General features: G+C 39.0%; 1 protein-coding gene across 2 annotated transcripts in view; it reads left to right on the top strand.

The window, feature by feature from the left end:
* The window catches only part of RPS6KA3 (ribosomal protein S6 kinase A3), a 466,291-nt gene that overhangs the window by 277,979 nt on the left and 162,928 nt on the right, over positions 1 to 25,384 (top strand). For both annotated transcript variants that reach the window (XM_053706379.1, XM_053706380.1), the window contains 4 exons: positions 21,738 to 21,802; positions 21,945 to 22,047; positions 24,612 to 24,736; positions 25,202 to 25,324. In XM_053706379.1, the coding sequence (XP_053562354.1) occupies positions 21,738 to 21,802; positions 21,945 to 22,047; positions 24,612 to 24,736; positions 25,202 to 25,324 (416 nt within the window). The remainder of the gene's footprint in view (positions 1 to 21,737; positions 21,803 to 21,944; positions 22,048 to 24,611; positions 24,737 to 25,201; positions 25,325 to 25,384) is intronic.

A 25,384-nucleotide genomic window follows, 5' to 3' on the forward strand; every position in this document is an offset into this window, starting at 1 on the left:
CTCTCGTGCATGGAGGAGGTAAACTCTTAGTGTCTGAAGAAAATTGGATTTGTTTCACTACAATCAAGAGTTTATTTTGAAAGCAGAGTAGTACTCTGATCTTTCCCCTTTTTGAAAGGATGGGTCTAGCTGTACTCCAAGTCAGTCTTCTTAGTAGGGCAGTGGTAGCTTTAAAGCAGTTAGGAACTTGCAAAGAGGTACTTGCTGTGTTTCCACACAGTTGCTGCCCTAATATAGAAAACCAGAGTTTGGCTACTCTGTTCTTCTCTTTTAAGGATCCCTGTGAGGAGCTGTGTCCTCTCATACTCTGGGACTGTCTACATGCCGGACAGCAGAGCAGGTAAGTGCCCTTTCTTCCAGGTTGGGAGATTATGCACTTAAAGTGAATGTAAATTTTGATGCTAAAGTGCCCGGTTTTTAAAACTTTGATTAAAAACAGGAGCACTTTAATTCATCAATTTTCATTTCACTCCTGTTGTGAAAAAAAACTTACCTTTTAATCTTCACAGCAGCTCCAGCTTCCTCCACCCGTTTCAAAGCCTCTTCCTGGTTCTAAAATGAGGCATCCGGCTTCCTCCAATCACAGCAGTGAATCAGACACTGAATCTCCCGGGGGGAAGCTGTGATTGGAGGATGACCTATCAATCATTTCTGACATCAGAAATGGCTTGTGAGACCGGAAGGAAGCTGGAGCTGCTGTGAAGTTTAAAAGGTAAGTTTTTTTTTTTGTCACAACAGGAGTGAAATGTAAATTTTGTTGAATTAAAGTGCCCCTGTTTTTAATCAAAGTTTTAAAAACCGGGCACTTTAGCATCAAAATTTACATTCACTTTAAGAACTGGATAGACCCTGCTTATTACTGGGGACATAGCTAACCTTGTAGTATAGGTTACATTGGGGCATAGAGCAGGCACTGCTGTGACTGGAGACTGGGGTTATCTTTTCATTTTGAAAGTTTACTCTTTTCTCTGATTGTGGTTTTTGCAAGCAAGCGATTTTGTGCTGGTGCTTAGGGGGACTGGTCACACACATACAAGTTATTGCGGTGTGCAGTGTATTGTGGAGCTCCTTATTTGAACTTTTTGGGAGGTTGCTTTATGGGTTCTAGAGACATTGATGGGTTAATCTCTGAGTGTACTAAAGAGTTTGTCATGGTTCTGACTTGTGTCAGGGCTTTAATAGAGAGACGTTTTTTGTGTTATAACAAGGTTACTGTAACCGTTATCCCAGTTTGCAGTTGGGACATACATGTTAGGAGAGACTCCTGTGTGTTACGATGGACCACCATTAAAGGGCAGTGTGGCGGGAAGGAGAGGATTGCTTTGAAGCGCCCAGAGCGCATATCCTCATCGGTGGGTCGCATGACCCGCTTTTTCTCCGCCTGGGTTTTAGTCTTGTTAGTAGCGGTGGCGTATTATTTAGTTTCTTTTTTGTTCTGACAAAGAAGTTTTTCAGCGCACGAGTCAGGTAATCCCTGCTGTGTCTCCTTGTGTTAATCTTAAAGGAGGTTGTAGTTGAGGAGGTTTCTGTTTTCTTTTCTGCACAATCCGTTAAAAGTAACAGTACAGACTGATTTAACTCCTCAGTCACTGAGGTGTCTATGTTCCTAGCTTAGCGCTGGATGTTCCTAGAAAAGCCCTTTAATGTCCTGTTTTTGAAACCCTAGTACAAAGCATATTTACATATTACTTGTCAAAATATTGAGATAAAGTGTCCTGTTTTTTACAGCACCAGTTCAAAGCATATTTACATAATTAAAAGTGTTTTTATTTTTATGTCTGTTATGTTTGGAGACTCAAATTGTTTCTCTTATGCAATTTCAGGCTGCATGCTTAGTCACAACTTTCTCAGGTTGAGATTGTTTGTTGCTGCTGAACCCAATTTCTCTCAGGATGATGCTGTTTAGACAATGCCACAGCTTCTCCTTAGATGTCCCAAGCCTCTATGGTGTCACATTCAGTGCCCTGCAGTTCCTCTTAATCCCTGGAAGTGTATTTTCCTGCAGATTTTGCAGCTCAGGTACCCTCGGCGGTATCTGCAGCTTTATCTGTTTTTTCCCTCTTACTGTGAAACACAAGAGGACATTTAAAGTCTCAGAAGGTTTCTGTGTCACTTTCTGCTACTTGGGTTGCTCTTCTCTCCTAAGTATGGTGAGGAGGTTTCGCCTGTAGTTCTGAGGGTAAAATCTCAGGGTTGGACAGTATAATTCCTTCATCTGTTGCTGAAGTGGTTCTCTTCAGATGTATGCCTGAACACCTTGTGTATTGTTAAAGGAGGTTATAGCTACTTGGACGACATTGATATTTCTGTCATTGTCAACCGTTTGAAGTTTTATAAACTTTATTCTTTCTAGGATGTTCCTTCCACGTGGAAGTGTTTCTAGAGGTGTTTGGGTCCCAGGCATAGGAGGAACTAGGTATACCTTTTTCCCTGTCTCGCATTCTTTTAAGGATTTTCTTGTTAATGACTCCATTTAATTGTACGGTGCTTTTAGTAGAAGGGAGCTTTCTACTATGGCTTAGAGAACTTGCTTTCTATAAAGGATAGTTGCTCCTTTAGGAACAATTATTAAGAAGCTGGAGGTTTATTGCTCATAAGTGATGTCTAGACTGACTGTGCTTGCCCTTGTAACGGATCCCCCGATGGGTGTGGGTCCGCTCTGGCCTTTATGGCTGTCCTTGGGGATTCAAGGATTTACTGGTTCCTTCGGGAATTGCTCTTCTTGGTCAACTTAGGAGCCTGCTTGGGATTTAGTGGTACAGCCTAGGTTTTGTGATACTGCAGAGGCAAGTTCATTCTTTGGAATATATTTTAGGTTTTCCTCCTATTCCAAGCTTCTGATAAGATTATCCTACGACTTTCGGGTGGGGAAAGGTCTTTTCCCACCTAAGGATGGCTTCCTTTTCTTATTCAGGGACAGCCCATTCTGTGAAATCCCGAACATTTTGGACTCTGGGAGTATCAATCTAAGATTCCTCCCAAGTACAGATTTCGCCTTCTGGAGTATCTGCAGTCTAGCTATGATGAGTGGTATTCTGGATCTGGGTTCAGGTTTTCTCTCTGGATGTGCTAGTTCCAGTAAAGATACTGGGTCTAGATAGTTGTCTCATGCTTTTCAGAGTACACTCTTTTCAAGTAGTGTCCATTCTACCTTAGTTCAAGAGGGTTTGTTCATAACGAACAGACATGAAGGATATGTAGTTTCTAGTTCCCAGTAGAGTTCTGCAATTTTGCATGTCGGGGATCAACTGAAGTGTTTTGAGTTCATCATCCTGGAAGACTCTGTCTGGTCTTGGGGATGGAAAGGGTGCCCTCCTGGACATTGTACGGTTCGGGTGTCATCTTTCTTTCGAGCAACTCTTTTTCAAGGGATCTTGTCCTTGTTTACACTTCTTAAGATGGGATGTGATTCTAGGAAAGGAGTTTCCTGGTTCCCCTTTCAAGGGTGTTTTTCTTTTGAGAGACTTAAAACGTACTTCCTAGGTACGGTTCAAGGTCCAGAGACTCGAAGGCCGCTCTGATGGACGTTATAGCGGTTCCTTGGATTTTCAGGCTTGCATACCGTTTTCTTCTGTTTGCTCTTTTTTCTCGAGGCCTTGCTCGTATCAAGCAGAAAAGAGTGTCAGTGATTCTAATAGTTCCTGCGTGGCCTCGCAGGATATGGTATGCAGATCTAGTGGAATGTGCAATCTCCCCCTCTGGAGAAATTTCCTTCAAGGAAGGACGTACTGATTCAGGGTATTTTCTTTCATCCAAATCCCGCTTCTCTTGTTAAGTGTATCCAGTCCACGGATCATCCATTACTTGTGGGATATTCTCCTTCCCAACAGGAAGTTGCAAGAGGATCACCCACAGCAGATCTGCTATATAGCTCCTCCCCTCACTGCCATATCCAGTCATTCTCTTGCAACTCTCAACAAAGATGGAGGTAGTAAGAGGAGAGTGGTGTATTATAGTTAGTTTTTTAATTTCAATCAAAAGTTTATTTTTCAATGGTACCGGAGTGTACTATTTTATCTCAGGCAGCATTAGAAGAAGAATCTGCCTGCAGTTTCTATGATCTTAGCAGAAGTAACTAAGATCCACTGCCGTTCTCACATATTCTGAGGAGTGAGGTAACTTCAGAGGGGGAATGGCGTGCAGGTTATCCTGCAATAAGGTATGTGCAGTTAACATATTTCTAGGGATGGAATTTGCTAGAAAAATGCTGCTGATACCGGATTAATGTAAGTTAAGCCTAAATACAGTGATTTAATAGCGACTGGTATCAGGCTTATTACCAGAGATATATACTCTCATAAAAGTGCAATATAAAGTGTTTGCTGGCATGTTTAATCGTTTTTATATATGCTTGGTGATAAAACTTATTGGGGCCTAGTTTTTTTCCACATGGCTGGCTTGATTTTTGCCTAGAGACAGTTTCCTGAGGCTTTCCACTGTTGTAATATGAGTGGGAGGGGCCTATTTTAGCGTTTTTCTGCACAGCTAAAATACAGACAGACGCTCAGCTTCCCTCTGCATGATACAGGACATCTCTGAAGGGCTCAAAAGGCTTCAAAAGTCGTGTTTGAGGAGGGTAACAACCACAGTAGACCTGTGGCAGTTGTTGTGACTAGTTTTAAAAACATTTTTTTCATTTATTATTCCGTTTTTGGTATTAAGGGGTTAATCATCCATTTTCAAGTGGGTGCAATGCTCTGCTAACTTGTTACATACACTGTAAAAATTTCGTTAGTGTAACTGCATTTTTTCACTGTTATTTCAAATTTTGACAATTTGTTTTTCTTAAAGGCACTGTAACGTTTTTTATATTGCTTGTTAACTTGTTTTAAAGTGTTTTCCAAGCTTGCTAGTCTCATTGCTAGTCTGTACAAACATGTCTGACACAGAGGAAGCTACTTGTTCATTATGTTTAAAAGCCATGGTGGAGCCCCATAGGAGAATGTGTACTAAATGTATTGATTTCACCTTAAACAGTAAGGATCAGTCTTTATCTATAAAAGAATTGTCACCAGAGGGTTCTGTCGAGGGGGAAGTTATGCCGACTAACTCTCCCCACGTGTCGGACCCTTTGCCTCCCGCTCAAGGGACGCACGCTAATATGGCGCCAAGTACATCAGGGACGCCCATAGCGATTACTTTGCAGGACATGGCTGCGATCATGGATAATACCCTGTCAGCGGTATTAGCCAGATTGCCTGAATTAAGAGGCAAGCGCGATAGCTCTGGGGCTAGACGAGATACAGAGCGCGTAGATGCTGTAAGAGCCATGTCTGATATTGCGTCACAATATGCAGAACCTGAGGACGGAGAGCTTCAGTCTGTGGGTGACATCTCTGACTCGGGGAAACCTGATTCTGAGATTTCTAATTTTAAATTTAAGCTTGAGAACCTCCGTGTATTGCTTGGGGAGGTGTTAGCTGCTCTGAATGACTGTGACACAATTGCAGTGCCAGAGAAATTGTGTAGACTGGATAAATACTATGCAGTGCCGGTGTGTACTGATGTTTTTCCAGTACCTAAAAGGTTTACAGAAATTATTAGTAAGGAGTGGGATAGACCCGGTGTGCCGTTTTCCCCCCCTCCTATATTTAGAAAAATGTTTCCCATAGACGCCACTACACGGGACTTATGGCAGACGGTCCCTAAGGTGGAGGGAGCAGTTTCTATTTTAGCAAAGCGTACCACTATCCCGGTTGAGGACAGTTGTGCTTTTTCAGATCCAATGGATAAAAAAATTAGAGGGTTACCTTAAGAAAATGTTTATTCAACAAGGTTTTATTTTACAGCCCCTTGCATGCATTGCGCCTGTCACTGCTGCGGCGGCATTCTGGTTTGAGGCCCTGGAAGAGGCCATCCATACATCTCCATTGACTGAAATCATTGACAAGCTTAGAACACTTAAGCTAGCTAACTCTTTTGTTTCTGATGCGATGCCATTGTTCATTTGACTAAACTAACGGCTAAGAATTCCGGATTCGCCATCCAGGCGCGCAGGGCGCTATGGCTTAAATCCTGGTCAGCTGACGTGACTTCAAAGTCTAAATTACTCATCATTCCTTTCAAGGGGCAGACCTTATTCGGGCCTGGTTTGAAAGAAATTATTGCTGACATTACTGGAGGTAAGGGTCATACCCTTCCTCAGGACAGGGCCAAATCAAGGGCCAAACAGTCTAATTTTCGTGCCTTTCGAAATTTCAAGGCAGGTTCAGCATCAACTTCCTCTGCTTCAAAACAAGAGGGAACTTTTGCTCAATCCAAGCAGGCCTGGAAATCTAACCAGTCCTGGAACAAGGGCAAGCAGGCCAGAAAGCCTGCTGCTGCCTCCAAGACAGCATGAAGGAACGGCCCCCTATCCGGCAACGGATCTAGTAGGGGCAGACTTTCTCTCTTCGCCCAGGCATGGGCAAGAGATGTTCAGGATCCCTGGGCGTTGGAGATCATATCTCAGGGATATCTTCTGGACTTCAAAGCTTCTCCTCCACAGGGGAGATTTCACCTTTCAAGATTATCTGCAAGCCAGATAAAGAAAGAGGCATTCCTACTCTGCATGCAAGACCTCCTAGTAATGGGAGTGATCCATCCAGTTCCGCGGACGGAACAAGGACAGGGTTTTTATTCAAATCTGTTTGTGGTTCCAAAAAAAGAGGGAACCTTCAGACCAATTTTGGATCTAAAGATCTTAAACAAATTCCTCAGAGTTCCATCATTCAAGATGGAAACTATTCGAACCATCTTACCCATGATCCAAGAGGGTCAGTACATGACCACAGTGGACTTAAAGGATGCCTACCTTCACATTCCGATTCACAAGAATCATCATCGGTTCCTGAGATTTGCCTTTCTAGACAGGCATTACCAATTTGTAGCTCTTCCCTTCGGGTTGGCTACAGCCCCAAGAATTTTTACAAAGGTTCTGGGCTCTCTTCTGGCGGTTCTAAGACCGCGAGGCATAGCAGTGGCTCCTTATCTAGACGACATCCTGATACAGGCGTCAAGCTTTCAAATTGCCAAGTCTCATACAGAGAGAGTTCTGGCATTTCTGAGGTCGCATGGGTGGAAAGTGAACGAAGAAAAGAGTTCTCTATCTCCTCTCACAAGGGTTTCCTTCCTAGGGACTCTTATAGATTCTGTAGAAATGAAAATTTACCTGACTGAGTCCAGGCTATCAAAACTTCTAAATGCTTGCCGTGTTCTTCACTCCACTCCGCGCCCTGCGGTGGCTCAGTGCATGGAGGTAATCGGCTTAATGGTAGCGGCAATGGACATAGTGCCATTTGCGCGCCTGCATCTCAGACCGCTGCAATTATGCATGCTCAGTCAGTGGAATGGGGATTACACAGATTTGTCCCCTCTACTAAATCTGGATCAGGAAACCAGAGATTCTCTTCTCTGGTGGTTATCTCGGGTCCACCTGTCCAAGGGTATGACCTTTCGCAGACCAGATTGGACGATTGTAACAACAGATGCCAGCCTTCTAGGTTGGGGTGCAGTCTGGAACTCCCTGAAGGCTCAGGGATCGTGGACTCAGGAGGAGAAACTCCTCCCAATAAATATTCTGGAGTTAAGAGCAATATTCAATGCTCTTCTAGCTTGGCCTCAGTTAGCAACCCTGAGGTTCATTAGATTTCAGTCGGACAACATCACGACTGTGGCTTACATGAACCATCAAGGGGGAACCAGGAGTTCCCTATCGATGTTAGAAGTCTCCAAGATAATTCGCTGGGCAGAGTCTCACTCTTGCCACCTATCAGCAATCCATATCCCAGGTGTAGAGAACTGGGAGGCGGATTTTCTATGTCGTCCGACTTTTCATCCGGGGGAGTGGGAACTCCATCCGGAGGTGTTTGCTCAATTGGTTCATCATTGGGGCAAACCAGAACTGGATCTCATGGCGTCTCGCCAGAACGCCAAGCTTCCTTGTTACGGATCCAGGTCCAGGGACCCAGAAGCGACGCTGATAGATGCTCTAGCAGCTCCTTGGTTCTTCAACCTGGCTTATGTGTTTCCACCGTTTCCAAAATCAGACAGGAGAGGGCATCGGTGATTCTGATAGCGCCTGCGTGGCCACGCAGGACCTGGTATGCAGACCTAGTGGACATGTCATCCTTTTCACCATGGACTCTGCCTCTGAGACAAGACCTTCTCATACAAGGTCCTTTCAATCATCCGAATCTAATTTCTCTGAGACTGACTTCATGGAGATTGAACGCTTGATTCTATCAAAGCGTGGCTTCTCCGAGTCAGTCATTGATACCTTAATACAGGCATGAAAGCCTGTCACCAGGAAAATCTATCACAAGATATGGTGTAAATATCTTCATTGGTGTGAGTCCAAGAATTACTAATGGAGTAGGGTTAGGATTCCTAGGATATTGTCCTTCCTCCAAGAGGGTTTGGACAAAGGATTATCAGCTAGTTCTTTAAAGGGACAGATTTCTGCTCTGTCTATTCTTTTACACAAGCATCTGGCAGAAGTTCCAGACGTTCAGGCATTTTGTCAGGCTTTAGTTAGAATTAAGCCTGTGTTTAAACCTGTTGCTCCTCCATGGAGCTTAAACTTGGTTCTTAAAGTTCTTCAAGGGGTTCCGTTTGAACCCCTTCATTCTATTGATATCAAACTTCTATCATGGAAAGTTCTTTTTCTGATGGCTATTTCCTCGGCTCGAAGAGTCTCTGAGTTATCTGCCTTACATTGTGATTCTCCTTATGTGATCTTTCATTCAGATAAAGTAGTTCTGCGTACAAAACCTGGGTTTTTACCCAAGGTGGTTTCTAACAAGAATATCAATCAAGAGATTGTTGTTCCATCATTATGTCCTAATCCTTCTTCAAAGAAGGAACGTCTTTTGCATAATCTAGACGTAGTCCGTGCCTTGAAGTTTTACTTACAAGCTACTAAAGATTTTCGTCAAACATCTAACCTGTTTGTTGTTTACTCGGGACAGAGGAGAGGTCAAAAGGCCTCGGCAACCTCTCTTTCTTTTTGGCTTCGGAGTATAATCCGTTTAGCCTTTGAGACTGCTGGACAGCAGCCCCCTGAAAGGATTACAGCTCATTCCACTAGAGCTGTGGCTTCCACCTGGGCCTTTAAAAACGAGGCTTCTGTTGAACAGATTTGCAAGGCTGCGACTTGGTCTTCGCTTCATACCTTTTCCAAATTTTACAAATTTGATACTTTTGCTTCTTCGGAGGCTGTTTTTGGGAGAAAGGTTCTACAGGCAGTGGTTCCTTCCGTTTAAGTTCCTGCCTTGTCCCTCTCATCATCTGTGTACTTTAGCTTTGGTATTGGTATCACACAAGTAATGGATGATCCGTGGACTGGATACACTTAACAGGAGAAAATATAATTTATGCTTACCTGATAAATTTATTTCTCTTGTAGTGTATCCAGTCCACGGCCCGCCCTGTCCTTTTAAGGCAGGTCTAAATTTTAATTAAACTACAGTCACCACTGCACCCTATGGTTTCTCCTTTCTCAGCTTGTTTCGGTAGAATGACTGGATATGGCAGTGAGGGGAGGAGCTATATAGCAGCTCTGCTGTGGGTGATCCTCTTGCAACTTCCTGTTGGGAAGAGGAATATCCCACAAGTAATGGATGATCCGTGGACTGGATACACTACAAGAGAAATAAATTTATCAGGTAAGCATAAATTGTTTTTTTCCCTGTAGCTGACTGCTTGGGTTTTGAACGCTTAATTTCTATCTAAGCGTGGTTATTTCTGAGTTGGTCGTGGAGACTATGATTCAGGCTCGCAAGCCTGTTTTCCTGGATTTTTATCTATAAGATATGGTGTTAATATCTTTTATGGTGTGAATCTAGGGGTTACTCTTGGAGTAGAGTTCGGTTCTTAGGATTTTGTCCTTTTTCCAGGAAGGTCTGGAGAACGGTTTCAGTTAGTACCCTGAAGGGCCTATTTTCTGATTTATCTGTTTTAGGACATAAGCGTTTGGTGGACATGCCAGACGTCCAATCTTTTTGTTAGGTCTTGGTCAAGTAAGACCTGTATTAAGGTGGTTGTTCCTCCTTGGAACCTTAATCTTGCTCTTTGACTATCTCTTCTGCTCGGAGAGTCTCTGAACTCTGTCTTGCAGTATGATTCCTCTTATCGTATGTTAATGCGGATAAGGTGGTTCATCATACTAAGTAAAGTTTTCCTTCGTAAGGTTGTTTTTACTAGAAATATTAATCAGGAGATAGGGGTTCCATCTCTGTGTCTGAAGCCTTCTTCGGTTAAGGGATGTTGTTTGCACAATTTAGATGTGGTTTGTGTCCTAAAATTCTATTTAGAGGCGACTAAGGACTTTCGCAAGTCTCCTGCCTTTTTTTTTGTTTTTCTGGGAAACGTAGAGGTTGGAAAGCTGTTTCTACTCATTCTTTTTGGTTGCAAAGTGGATTCGCCTGGCGCATGAGTCTGCTGGGAAGCTACTTCCTGAGAGAATTTCGGCTCATTCTATCAGGGCTGTAACCTCTTCTTGGGTTTTAAAATAAAAATGTAGATTCATGGAGCAAATTTGTAAGGCTGCAACTTGGTCTCCTTTACATTCTTTTTCCAAGTTTTACAGATTGGATACTTTCGCTTCGGCTGAGGCGGCTTTTGGGAGAAATGTTCTTCAAGCGGTGGTGCCTTCTGTTTAGGCATGCTTGTTCTTATCCCTCCCTATTTATCTGTGTCCTCTAGCTTGGGTATTGGTTCCCAACAGGAATTAAGATGAACCCGTGGACTCGCCACATCTTAAGAAGAAAACAAAATTTATGCTTACCTGATAAATTTATTTCTTCAAGATGTGGTGAGTCCACGGACCCACCCTTTTTTTGTCTTTTTATGAGTTTTTGTCTAAACCTCAGACACCTGTGTTACTCTCCTTTCTCCATTTACTTTCGGTTGAATGACATGGGTTTGTGGTTAAGGAAGTGATACTTAACCGTCTTTACTGTGGTGCTCTTTGCTGCCTCCTTCTGGCCAGGAGTGATATTCCCAACAGTAATTAAGATGAACCCATGAACTCTCCACATCTTGAAGAAATAAGTTTATCAGGTAAGCATAAATTCAGTTTTTTTTTCCCTTTTTATTATAGTTTTTTTTTTTTTTTTTTTTTTAGCTAATTCTATGCTTTTACATGACAGTAAACATTTTTATAAAAGTTGTAGTTCCTCTGATTATGTCTGTAAATTATATACAGGTATTCATCACTTTAATGGTAATGTTGAAAAAGTTACTAGAGTTTCTAAACACATAATCGCCATTACCGGGATCGCAAGGCAAATTAATACACAAACTTGGTTCAAACCCATGTTTTCAAAAAGTACAAACACTCAAAAATCAGCTTTAAAAATAGGCTTCTTTCTTTCATGTAATTAGCAAGAGTCCATGAGCTAGTGACGTATGGGATATACATTCCTACCAGGAGGGGCAAAGTTTCCCAAACCTCAAAATGCCTATAAATACACCCCTCACCACACCCACAATTCAGTTTTACAAACTTTGCCTCCTATGGAGGTGGTGAAGTAAGTTTGTGCTAGATTCTACGTTGATATGCGCTCCGCAGCAAGTTGGAGCCCGGTTTTCCTCTCAGCGTGCAGTGAATGTCAGAGGGATGTGAGGAGAGTATTGCCTATTTGAATGCAGTGATCTCCTTCTTCGGGGTCTATTTCATAGGTTCTCTGTTATCGGTCGTAGAGATTCATCTCTTACCTCCCTTTTCAGATCGACGATATACTCTTATTTATATACCATTACCTCTGCTGATTCTCGTTTCAGTACTGGTTTGGCTTTCTACAAACATGTAGATGAGTGTCCTGGGGTAAGTAAATCTTATTTTCTGTGACACTCTAAGCTATGGTTGGGCACTTTGTTTATAAAGTTCTAAATATATGTATTCAAACATTTATTTGCCTTGACTCAGAATGTTCAACATTCCTTATTTTCAGACAGTCAGTTTCATATTTGGGATAATGCATTTGAATTAATCTTTTTTTCTTACCTTCAAAAATTTGACTCTTTTTTCCCTGTGGGCTGTTAGGCTCGCGGGGGCTGAAAATGCTTCATTTTATTGCGTCATTCTTGGCGCGGACTTTTTTGGCGCAAAAAATCTTTCCGTTTCCGGCGTCATACGTGTCGCCGGAAGTTGCGTCATTTTTTGACGTTATTTTGCGCCAAAAATGTTGGCGTTCCGGAAGTGGCGTCATTTTTGGCGCCAAAAGCATTTAGGCGCCAAATAATGTGGGCGTCTTATTTGGCGCTAAAAAAAATGGGCGTTGCTTTTGTCTCCACATTATTTAAGTCTCATTTTTCATTGCTTCTGGTTGCTAGAAGCTTGTTCTTTGGCATTTTTTCCCATTCCTGAAACTGTCATTTAAGGAATTTGATCAATTTTGCTTTATATGTTGTTTTTTCTCTTACATATTGCAAGATGTCTCACGTTGCATCTGAGTCAGAAGATACTTCAGGAAAATCGCTGTCTAGTGCTGGACCTACCAAAGCTAAGTGTATCTGCTGTAAACTTTTGGTAGCTATTCCTCTGGCTGTTGTTTGTATTAATTGTCATGACAAACTTGTTAATGCAGATAATATTTCCTTTAGTAAAGTACCATTGCCTGTTGCAGTTCCTTCAACATCTAAGGTGCAGAATGTTCCTGATAACATAAGAGATTTTGTTTCTGAATCCATCAAGAAGGCTATGTCTGTTATTTCTCCTTCTAGTAAACATAAAAAATCTTTTAAAACTTCTCTCTCTACAGATGAATTTTTAAATGAACATCATCATTCTGATTCTGATGATTCTTCTGGTTCAGAGGATTCTGTCTCAGAGATTGATGCTGATAAATCTTCATATTTATTTAAAATGGAATTTATTCGTTCTTTACTTAAAGAAGTACTAATTGCTTTAGAAATAGAGGATTCTGGTCCTCTTGATACTAATTCTAAACGTTTAGATAAGGTATTTAAATCTCCTGTGGTTATTCCAGAAGTTTTTCCTGTTCCTAATGCTATTTCTGAAGTAATTTCCAAAGAATGGGATAAATTGGGTAATTCATTTACTCCTTCTAAACGTTTTAAGCAATTATATCCTGTGCCGTCTGACAGATTAGAATTTTGGGACAAAATCCCTAGAGTTGATGGGGCTATTTCTACCCTTGCTAAACGTACTACTATTCCTACGTCAGATGGTACTTCGTTTAAGGATCCTTTAGATAGGAAAATTGAATCCTTTCTAAGAAAAGCTTATCTGTGTTCAGGTAATCTTCTTAGACCTGCTATATCATTGGCTGATGTTTCTGCAGCTTCAACTTTTTGGTTGGAAACTTTAGCGCAACAAGTAACAGATCATGATTCTCATAATATTATTCTTCTTCTTCAGCATGCTAATAATTTTATCTGTGATGCCATTTTTGATATTATTAGAGTTGATGTCAGGTTTATGTCTCTAGCTATTTTAGCTAGAAGAGCTTTATGGCTTAAGACTTGGAATGCTGATATGGCTTCTAAATCAACTCTACTTTCCATTTCTTTCCAGGGTAACAAATTATTTGGTTCTCAGTTGGATTCTATTATCTCAACTCTTACTGGTGGGAAAGGAACTTTTTTACCACAGGATAAAAAATCTAAGGGTAAAAACAGGGCTAATAATCGTTTTCGTTCCTTTAGTTTCAACAAAGAACAAAAGCCTGATCCTTCATCCTCAGGAGCAGTTTCAGTTTGGAAACCATCTCCAGTCTGGAATAAATCCAAGCCTGCTAGAAAGGCAATGCCTGCTTCTAAGTCCACATGAAGGTGCGGCCCTCATTCCAGCTCAGCTGGTAGGGGGCAGGTTACGTTTTTTCAAAGAAATTTGGTTCAATTCTGTTCACAATCTTTGGATTCAGAACATTGTTTCAGAAGGGTACAGAATTGGTTTCAAGATGAGACCTCCTGCAAAGAGATTTTTTATTTCCCGTGTCCCAGTAAATCCAGTGAAAGCTCAAGCATTTCTGAATTGTGTTGCAGATCTAGAGTTGGCTGGAGTAATTATGCCAGTTCCAGTTCCGGAACAGGGGATGGGGTTTTATTCAAATCTCTTCATTGTACCAAAGAAGGAGAATTCCTTCAGACCAGTTCTGGATCTAAAAATATTGAATAGTTATGTAAGGATACCTACGTTCAAAATGGTAACTGTAAGGACTATCTTGCCTTTTGTTCAGCAAGGGCATTATATGTCCACAATAGATTTACAGGATGCATATCTGCATATTCCGATTCATCCAGATCATTATCAGTTCCTGAGATTCTCTTTTCTGGACAAGCATTACCAGTTTGTGGCTCTGCCGTTTGGCCTAGCTACAGCTCCAAGAATTTTTACAAAGGTTCTCGGTGCCCTTCTGTCTGTAATCAGAGAACAGGGTATTGTGGTATTTCCTTATTTGGACAATATCTTGGTACTTGCTCAGTCTTTACATTTAGCAGAATCTCATACGAATCGACTTGTGTTGTTTCTTCAAGATCATGGTTGGAGGATCAATTTACCAAAAAGTTCATTGATTCCTCAGACAAGAGTGACCTTTCTGGGTTTCCAGATAGATTCAGTGTCCATGACTCTGTCTTTGACAGACAAGAGACGTCTAAAATTGATTTCAGCTTGTCGAAACCTTCAGTCACAATCATTCCCTTCGGTAGCCTTATGCATGGAAATTCTAGGTCTTATGACTGCTGCATCGGACGCGATCCCCTTTGCTCGTTTTCACATGCGACCTCTTCAGCTCTGTATGCTGAATCAATGGTGCAAGGATTACACAAAGATATCTCAAATAATATCTTTAAAACCGATTGTACGACACTCTCTAACGTGGTGGACAGATCACCATCGTTTAATTCAGGGGGCTTCTTTTGTGCTTCCGACCTGGACTGTAATTTCAACAGATGCAAGTCTCACGGGTTGGGGAGCTGTGTGGGGATCTCTGACGGCACAAGGAGTTTGGGAATCTCAGGAGGTGAGATTACCGATCAATATTTTGGAACTTCGTGCAATTTTCAGAGCTCTTCAGTTTTGGCCTCTTCTGAAGAGAGAATCGTTCATTTGTTTTCAGACAGACAATGTCACAACTGTGGCATACATCAATCATCAAGGAGGGACTCACAGTCCTCTGGCTATGAAAGAAGTATCTCGAATTCTGGTTTGGGCGGAATCCAGCTCCTGTCTAATCTCTGCGGTTCATATCCCAGGTATAGACAATTGGGAAGCGGATTATCTCAGTCGCCAAACGTTGCATCCGGGCGAATGGTCTCTTCACCCAGAGGTATTTCTTCAGATTGTTCAAATGTGGGAACTTCCAGAAATAGATCTGATGGCGTCTCATCTAAACAAGAAACTTCCCAGGTATCTGTCCAGATCCCGGGATCCTCAGGCGGAGGCAGTGGATGCATTATCACTTCCTTGGAAGTATCATCCTGCTTATATCTTTCCGCCTCTAGTTCTTCTTCCAAGAGTAATCTCCAAGATTCTGAAGGAATGCTCGTTTGTTCTGCTGGTAGCTCCGGCATGGCCTCACAGGTTTTGGTATGCGGATCTGGTCCGGATGGCCTCTTGCCAACCGTGGACTCTTCCGTTAAGACCAGACCTTCTGTCGCAAGGTCCTTTTTTCCATCAGGATCTGAAATCCTTAAATTTAAAGGTATGGAGATTGAACGCTTGATTCTTGGTCAAAGAGGTTTCTCTGACTCTGTGATTAATATTATGTTACAGGCGCGTAAATCTGTATCTAGAGAGATATATTATAGAGTCTGGAAGACTTATATTTCTTGGTGTCTTTCTCATCATTTTTCTTGGCATTCTTTTAGAATACCGAGAATTTTACAGTTTCTTCAGGATGGTTTAGATAAGGGTTTGTCCGCAAGTTCCTTGAAAGGTCAAATCTCTGCTCTTTCTGTTCTTTTTCACAGAAAGATTGCTATTCTTCCTGATATTCATTGTTTTGTACAAGCTTTGGTTCGTATAAAACCTGTCATTAAGTCAATTTCTCCTCCTTGGAGTTTGAATTTGGTTCTGGGGGCTCTTCAAGCTCCTCCGTTTGAACCTATGCATTCATTGGACATTAAATTACTTTCTTGGAAAGTTTTGTTCCTTTTGGCAATCTCTTCTGCCAGAAGAGTTTCTGAATTATCTGCTCTTTCTTGTGAGTCTCCTTTTCTGATTTTTCATCAGGATAAGGCGGTGTTGCGAACTTCTTTTGATTTTTTACCTAAAGTTGTGAATTCCAACAACATTAGTAGAGAAATTGTGGTTCCTTCATTATGTCCTAATCCTAAGAATTCTAAGGAAAAATCGTTGCATTCTTTGGATGTTGTTAGAGCTTTGAAATATTATGTTGAAGCTACTAAGTCTTTCCGTAAGACTTCTAGTCTATTTGTTATCTTTTCCGGTTCTAGAAAAGGCCAGAAAGCTTCTGCCATTTCTTTGGCATCTTGGTTGAAATCTTTAATTCATCTTGCCTATGTTGAGTCGGGTAAAACTCCGCCTCAGAGAATTACAGCTCATTCTACTAGGTCAGTTTCTACTTCCTGGGCGTTTAGGAATGAAGCTTCAATTGATCAGATTTGCAAAGCAGCAACTTGGTCCTCTTTGCATACTTTTACTAAATTCTACCATTTTGATGTATTTTCTTCTTCTGAAGCAGTTTTTGGTAGAAAAGTACTTCAGGCAGCGGTTTCAGTTTGAATCTTCTGCTTATGTTTTTCATTAAACTTTATTTTGGGTGTGGATTATTTTCAGCAGGAATTGGCTGTCTTTATTTTATCCCTCCCTCTCTAGTGACTCTTGTGTGGAAAGATCCACATCTTGGGTAATCATTATCCCATACGTCACTAGCTCATGGACTCTTGCTAATTACATGAAAGAAAACATAATTTATGTAAGAACTTACCTGATAAATTCATTTCTTTCATATTAGCAAGAGTCCATGAGGCCCGCCCTTTTTTTGTGGTGGTTATGATTTTTGTATAAAGCACAATTATTCCAATTCCTTATTTTATATGCTTTTGCACTTTTTTCTTATCACCCCACTTCTTGGCTATTCGTTAAACTGAATTGTGGGTGTGGTGAGGGGTGTATTTATAGGCATTTTGAGGTTTGGGAAACTTTGCCCCTCCTGGTAGGAATGTATATCCCATATGTCACTAGCTCATGGACTCTTGCTAATATGAAAGAAATGAATTTATCAGGTAAGTTCTTACATAAATTATGTTTTTTAGGTTTTTTTCTTAAATGTTCATTCATGACATACTATTCAGATATTATTTGGAAGTGAATAGTAAGGCGAGAAAACAGTTGTACTAAAAAAAAAAGGTATCTTTTAGTCATCCGGGCTTTAGGGACCCCAGACCTAATGTAAGCGATAAAAGTATATATTTCCCAAAAGTACACCCCTGAGGAAATATAAAATTCTAGAAGAGGCCTTTATACATGAAAATGGTGGTCCAGAAAAAATTTTTTCTAAAGTGCTCTCTTATTTTTTGGGAGGGAATATCTTTCTTGTTCTAAATTTAGCAGTGAATCTGGGACATATAGTTGGAGAAAGAAAGAAAGGGTTAAACACCTGATGACTTCTGAACACAGAGACACAATGTTTTTTGTTATCTTGATTCCATGGCTACCACAGCCCACGTAATAGCCATAACACCAAGCGAGCATGGCATTTTAACAAAAGAACTGTAAAGTTCTGTACTTTAGTTTAAGGACTAAACTATCCTTCTGATGATTAAAAGTCATGAAATGTGCACCTTAAATAATATAAAATTCCCTAAATGCTTAGAATAATGGTGGGGAAGAAGTAAGAGTGCCTTTGAATGTGCATAAGAGGGTGTAAGAGAGCTTTTGGATCGTGCATTAAGGGTGGGATAGCACATTGGGAGCTTTTGTGTAAGAGTAGGAAAGCACTCAGAGGGCTTTGTATATGGTTATTAGGTTACCTGGGGAGGTTTCTAAGGATATTAGAATATGTGTGTGTGTGTGTGTGTAAGACTTGGAAAACCTCTAGAGGAGTCCTCATTCCAAATAGGGGAATGTAATCATTCCGAGTATGGCTTGTGAAAAGCAGAGGCGTAGTTTTAGAAAACTAACATGGTGTAACAGTTAACTTTGTAAAGTTCCACATAGTTCTTCCTTTTTATTTTCTCAGAAGGAAACTTTGAAATAAAGGGAACTTAATATAGTTGGAGAATGCAAGTCACTTGAATCAGTACGAAGTGGGAAATACATTAGTTTAAAATTATTTTTCTTTATTATGTAGATCAGCCCAATGGAAATAAAAATATTGTAACTTCTTTTTTGCTGATATATAAAATAAAGAACAATTACTTTTTAAGTTTTTAATGAAATAAGTGGGAAGAGAGACTGGTTATGTAGAATTTCATAATCCTGAACTGTGATTTATTTTGTTTAGGGTTACAAATTTATCATTTTTCTACAGTTGCGCCTTTTATGTGTTTGCAAGATCTTCTTGGTACTGATTGCATCACTATTTGGAGTGAGGATTGCAGATCTGTTTAAGAGAAACTTAGGAAAGTGGCTGCACACAAGGACAGCAGCAATTGTTTTTTTTACTTTATTTTTTTAAATTTTTTTAAATTTGATCCCTGATTTCTTGTGGAGGTTGTCAGATGATCATATCCCAGTGACTCACCACCACCACTAGACACAAGTAATGGGCGTTTGAACTAGTAGTGTGGGTCTGTGCACTATTTGTAATCTCTTATAACGAACTGTAATTAAGTAATCTGTATTGTATCAAAGATCTGTTTGTTATAAGGTGACTTGCAAACAACATGTAAACTTGTACAAAAAAGAGCACATAAGAAGACATGTGCCAAAAAGGTTTGCTGCACTTTTAGTTCAATATAATATAGTGCATATGAAAAATCAGTCAAAAAAGATTAATTCATACTTCTTTCACGCAATTACTTTATTGAGAATGTTTAACCAACAAGCACAACACATACATGCTAACTTAAAAATACTTAAATTCCTAGGTGAAACATATTACTGCCTGAAAACTTTTGTCACTTGTTTTCAATATAATATGCTATCCAAAAGTAGGAGTCTGCTAGTGCATTTAGGTAACCCATATATCAAATCATCCATTGGATGTGTTGTGCTTGTTTGTTAAACATTCTCAATAAAGTAATTGCGTGAAAGAAGTATGAATGAATCTTTTTGACTGATTTTTCATATGCACTATATTATGGTGAACTAAAGGTACAGCAAATCTTTTGGCACATGTCTTCTTATGTGCTCTTTTTTTTTTTGTACAAGTAATGGGCCACCAGGGACCCTCCTAAGTAGTACGTACCCTAAGGGGAGGCGCTTAGTCTTCAGACGTCTTTGCAATCATATTCTCTCATAATGACCCTACTCTTCCAGCTTTATTAGAGAAACATTGAACACTAAATACATTTATATGCATAGTATTGAGGATGCCACCATGTTGAAAATCACCTTTTATTGCATTTCAGTGCTAATGTTTGCAGCATGTGCATTAACTCTTCTTCACGTACCTGCAGTATAACTTAAGTTCCAACATGGTGGCAACCAAAAATAGAGGATGGTGCATGAAATTAATCTGTTTTATGTCCCTTTAAAGGGACACAAACCCCAAAATGTTTCTTTCATGATTCAGATAGAGAATACAATTTTAAACAACATTCCAATTTACTTCCATTATATATTTTGCTTCATTTTTTAGATGTCGTTTGTTGAAGAAATAGCAATGCACATGGTTTTGCCAATCACACGAGGCATCTATGTGCAGCAACCAATCAGCGGCTATGGAGCATATCTAAATATGCTTTTCAGCAAATCATATCAAGAAAATTAAACAAATTAGATAATAGAAGTAAATTAGAAAGTTGTTTAAAATTGCATGCTCTTTCTAAACCACGAAAGAAAAAAATTGGGTTTCATGTCCCTTAAGTTTGTGTTTCTGCTGATTACCTTGTATTTTCTTTCAGCTGCCAGCTTAAATCCATATAATTTTAAAAATCATTCCTGTGTATAAACAGTTCTTTTGGTTCATGTACTTTTAGAAAAAAAAAATCAGATATTTTATTGATAGTCAGATGATGTTTGTTTGGCACGTTCTCAGGATTCATTTTGGACAGTAATGCATAGTAACGTTGATATGTAACAATAAAAAAATACAATTCTAAAAGATAAAAAGTGCTTTCTGAAAATTCCAGATTATTTTTATAAAAATATGAAAGCTCAACATGGGCATGAGCACTAGATGGCAGCAGTGTTGAAAGATATGCAAAACCTCTGCTATATAGTGCACACTCCTGAGCCTTCATAGGTAGGCACTTCAACAAAAGATACAAAGAGAACAGAGGACAAGTAAATTGGAATGATGCTATAGAAAGTTCAAATATCCAAGTTAGAACACAAGCACTCACTGGACTTGATACAGGTGAAATAAAAACGTCACTGGTAACTTGGAGATATATATATATATATATATATATATATATATATATATATATATATATATATATATATATATATATATATAATTTATAAATTGTATGAATTTTCTGAATAATGACATAAAACTTTGGGTTTCATGTTTCTTTAAAGGGACATTAAACACAAATCGTAAACTACATGTGTATGAACCTTCATATACAAAAATAATTTTGCAATGAAAATTGCAACTTTGTTTTGTCAAATGAGTATATTGTTTTATGTTTATTATTTTAACTGATTTCCCTGTCCCTCAGAACAAAAAGAATCCCTGCTAACCAGTCGCAAACTAATTTTCAGAAATAGCACAAACTATGTTTGTATTCCCTTAAAGGGACAGTCAAGGCCAAAAAAAACTTTTATTTTTCAAATAGGGCATGTAATTTTAAACAACTTTCCAATTTACTTTTATCAACAATTTTGCTTTGTTCTCTTGGTATTCTAGTTGAGAGCAAACCTAGGAAGGCTCATATGATAATTTCTAAGCACTTGAAGGCCGCCTCTAATCACATGGTTTTGTATTTGCTTTTCACAACAGGGGAGAGTAGTTCAGGTAAACCCTATAGATAGCATTGTGATCACGCCCGTGGGTTGTGGCAGACACTGCACTAATTGGCTAAAATGCAAGTCAATAGATAATAACTAAAAGTCATGTGATTAGGGGCGGTCAGGAGAGGCTTAGATACAAGATAGTCACAGCAGTAAAAAGTGTATTAATATAACTGTGTTGGTTATGCAAAACTGGGGAATGGGTAATAAAGGGATTATCTATCTTTTTAAACAACAAAAATTCTGGTGTTGACTGTCCCTTTAAGGAGGTTTATCACTGATTCAACTTAGTTACTATTGCAAACAATGATTTTCCTATCATGAATATTAGTGTAAAACTGATAAAATCCACCTTTTAAAAGCATGTGGGAAAAGTAAACAAAAGCTCACATAAATTAGCCAAAAGTAGTAACCCAAGCATCCCTGGGAGAAAGAGAAACATGTACAATTTTTAAATGTATTTTACAGTAAAAGGCTGCAAAATAAAGAATTAATGTACATTGCAATAATGTTTCACTTGCAAAAAACATTTTATATGTTGTTGAAATGTCGAGTTTAACATTACGTATATAGGAAATAATTTACTACTTACTATAGCAATTCTTTTTGAAATTTTCAAATATGTTAATAAAAAAAAGTTTTTTTGTTTTTAATGTATTATAGCTCTTGTCGTTAATATTACTATTTTTGTTTCTTCTAGGAGCTGGTCCAGATGGTGTTGAAGAAATTAAGAGGCACCCTTTTTTCTCAACAATAGATTGGAATGTGAGTATATTTGTAGTTGACAGTAAAATTAAATTATTTGGCCATTCAAAGAGCCATAATGATTTTTTGTTTCTGTTTTTTGTTTGTCACTGTGTGTAAAATATATATGGTATGTGTAGATAGATCTTTTTTCCCTTTGTAGAAATTATACAGGAGAGAGATACAGCCGCCTTTTAAACCAGCAACAGGTGGACCAGAAGACACTTTTTATTTTGACCCAGAATTCACAGCAAAAACACCAAAAGGTACGACAACTTTTTGTTTGTTTGTTTTTGGCGAGCCAAAGTATATTCATAACATAAAAGGATGTAAACTAACAAGCAATGACGGTGTAAATATATTATAAATATATATTCTGCATGTTAATAACATTTATCCCAAGTGCTAGAAGCATAACCTTGTGCCACTTAGTGCCTGTGGAACCTTCCCCTTTCTATACCTCGTTCCTGTTCGGTCCCTAGAGCTCTGATCATGGTGTTTTTTTAATTGTGACTCCCAGATATCATTTTGTTGTAAAGGTCTTATTACCATTATCTTTTCATCTGGGTTAAAAGGATACTGCTTTTTTGTTTTATTTGTAGCAGCTACAAATACTATTTAAAACTGTATAACATTTACAAATATTTTGCCTTTAAAAATTGATTTTAACTTGGTCAATGAGAAACAAACTTTCTCTACATTTTAGATGTTGTCATACATCTAGGTATGGGAGCAGCTCCTTTGTTATGCACCAGACTCATTCCTTAGTTCATGTAAAGGTTTAATGTATTTAAAATGTTTATTTTTTTTTCAGAACGTACTTAAACATGTTTAGCTGGAGCTGCATCATGTGCATGGCAAAAATGTACCTTTTTATAGGGACAGTCACTTATGTAAAAAGTACAAGAACTATTTAAGGCTGAGTGAAACATGCAATTTTCTTTAAAGGGACATAAAACAAGTTAAGATAGAGACAAAATATAATATGTACATTAATTACTTTACCTGCAAATTTATACTGCAGTGCTTCGCCATTAACCCTTTCTTTTAAGTTTCTGAATTGTACTTACTCCCCCCACACAATTCCTTTTATGGCTGTAGCTATATCCATTGTTGTTTGTGTAAAATGCTCAAATGAATAGGGATTATCTGCTGGAGCATGCCTAGAAGCTGTGAACTCAGTTGAAATACAATGCCTGTGTCTAAACACTGATAAGGGGGGTGGAGCAGTGTGTCCAGACAGCATGGCTATTAAGTATTTTTGCTTATTTTTGAAAATTATTTATTTTAAAATACTTCCCAACAATTTTTAAACCAATTTTTTTTATGTCAACTATTTTTACTTAATTAGCCCTTTTAGGATATGCACAGATCTCAACCTGTTTTATGGCACTTTAAATTCGGAGTGAGCAGTTCTGCCAATTCCTTGTTTCTCAACCTGTTGTGCGTCTACCCCTGAGGTATATGGAGCATTGGCAATGTGTACTAGCTCTTAACCCTTTATTCATTTTTTGGCCCTGATGCAGCTAATGTAAACACTCATATCCCAGAAATCATTGTTTCCCAGGTCTATCATGAAACACTTCTAATGGGCCTGAGTTTATTTCTCCACCTGGATAATCAGCTGCTCACTCAGTTTGATTGACTCATCTGTGCTCAAGTAGGAAAATGTTTAGAATCCATCCAGCTATAGACATTTACGAACAAGTGTTAAACGCTGATATAAAGTTTGTGACACAGGTAAAGTGTATAATACTAAGAGTCATAATGACATATTCCAGATATTGATGCAGTGATGAAATGTTGTAAAAACAAAAATATTAATTCCCTCATATGTTTGAAGTCTACTGGTTACGCGTAGACCCTTTGCGGTCACGCGGTCTACACCAAGCCACTCGGCAGTGGGTAGCTTCGTATGTTTACGATTTTTAGTTTATTTCAGAGCGCTCTGATTCAAAATCACTGTTAATAAGATCCACTGTTCTAAACCAACTGAATCACCATCACCAATGTGTTTCAGCGTTGCAGCAGCCTTTATCAAGATCATCTTGATAAAGGTGGTAATGGTGAAACTCATTGATGGTGATTTTGAATCTGAACACTCTGAAATAAACTGAAAATATTAAACATAATGAAGCTTCCCACTGCTGATTGGTTTGGTGAAGATCATGTTACCGCAAAACTTTTCCAGTACTTTTGTTGCTAGTGACAGTGTGCTTGCTTTTTGAGACATCCACTATGAATAAGGTTTTGGCAAGATTTGTTTTCTCCTCCCTTAATGCTTATCTACATATTAGTTATCCAGAACATTTTTAGTTTCTTCCGATTTGTCTTACACATTCTATTTTTTTGCCATTAATTTATAACCCTGTTTCTTCAACGCTTAGGTTTCTATATGTGCCCCAATGGTTTAATCTTTGTTACAGTGAGGGGGCCTTCCTCATCTGGTAGTAGATGGAAGCAAGGTTTTAAATTGGAAGAAATGTCCTGCATCTTCAAGAAATATGCATCTTGGATGTAGTCTAGTATAATTGCAGGATTTAGGTGCTGCTCTCCCTGGTATTTTGGCAGTAGTGACCTAGAAGTCTTGCCTCTTTAATTTGTATTTATTGGTACAATATGACAGTGTCCTCATAATGGCTTATATCCACTGTCAACTGTCCATGTACAAGCTTTCAGGCACAATGTCTGAAGACTTCTGGGAGGATTTTACCTATGTGAAGTGGCACAAGGTTATGTCCACAGGGCTACTGAACATGATTATCACTTAAAGTGTAAATCAATGTATTACCTAGTAATTCTAAATCAAGTTTGACTTATTTTCTTCTAGACTCTCCTGGTATTCCAGCAAGTGCCAACGCACACCAGCTTTTCCGAGGTTTTAGCTTTGTAGCAATTTCTTCTGAAGAGGAAAACCAGGCTATGCAAACAGTTGGGGTTCATGGCATTGTTCCGGTAAACTACCTTTATTTTGTTGTAAAGTGCTAAACAATAGAAAACAAAATGTACATGCACAGTATTTCCTACCATGTAATGGTGATATACATATTCAGTTTTGTTGGGGCGCACCAACTCTTGACTTATTGGGTTAGGTAAAAAGGTGGATTGAAGACTTCTGGTAACATTTATATCTACTCCTAAAATAAAAGGAGCAGTGTAACCCCCATCTAGTACCATATTTCTATAATTATAAATATTTTTTTCACTTTTTCAGCAACAATAATAATATATCATTATTTTTAAGTAAGTAATATATTCTAAAGTATTTTGGCATTAAGTGCATGATTAGAGTAACTTATCCTCATTTTTAACTAATATTTTAATCAGTTTTTGTAAAGTTTGCCTACATTGCCCCCCCCCCCCCACACACACACACACACAATTAGTTGGTAAACTAATTAGAGTAATCTTTTTTTCCAGCTTCACAGAAACAGCATCCAGTTTACCGATGGATATGAACTTAAAGAAGATATTGGGGTTGGCTCGTATTCTATCTGTAAAAGATGCATTCACAAGGGTACCAATACGGAATATGCAGTAAAGGTAAGTGTTTTGCTGTGGTTAAATTGATGGTTTCTAAAGAAAGAAAAGAAGTACTGGTGC

This window comes from Bombina bombina, chromosome 3 (genome assembly GCF_027579735.1).
Source record: "Bombina bombina isolate aBomBom1 chromosome 3, aBomBom1.pri, whole genome shotgun sequence".
Classification (NCBI taxonomy): domain Eukaryota; kingdom Metazoa; phylum Chordata; class Amphibia; order Anura; family Bombinatoridae; genus Bombina; species Bombina bombina.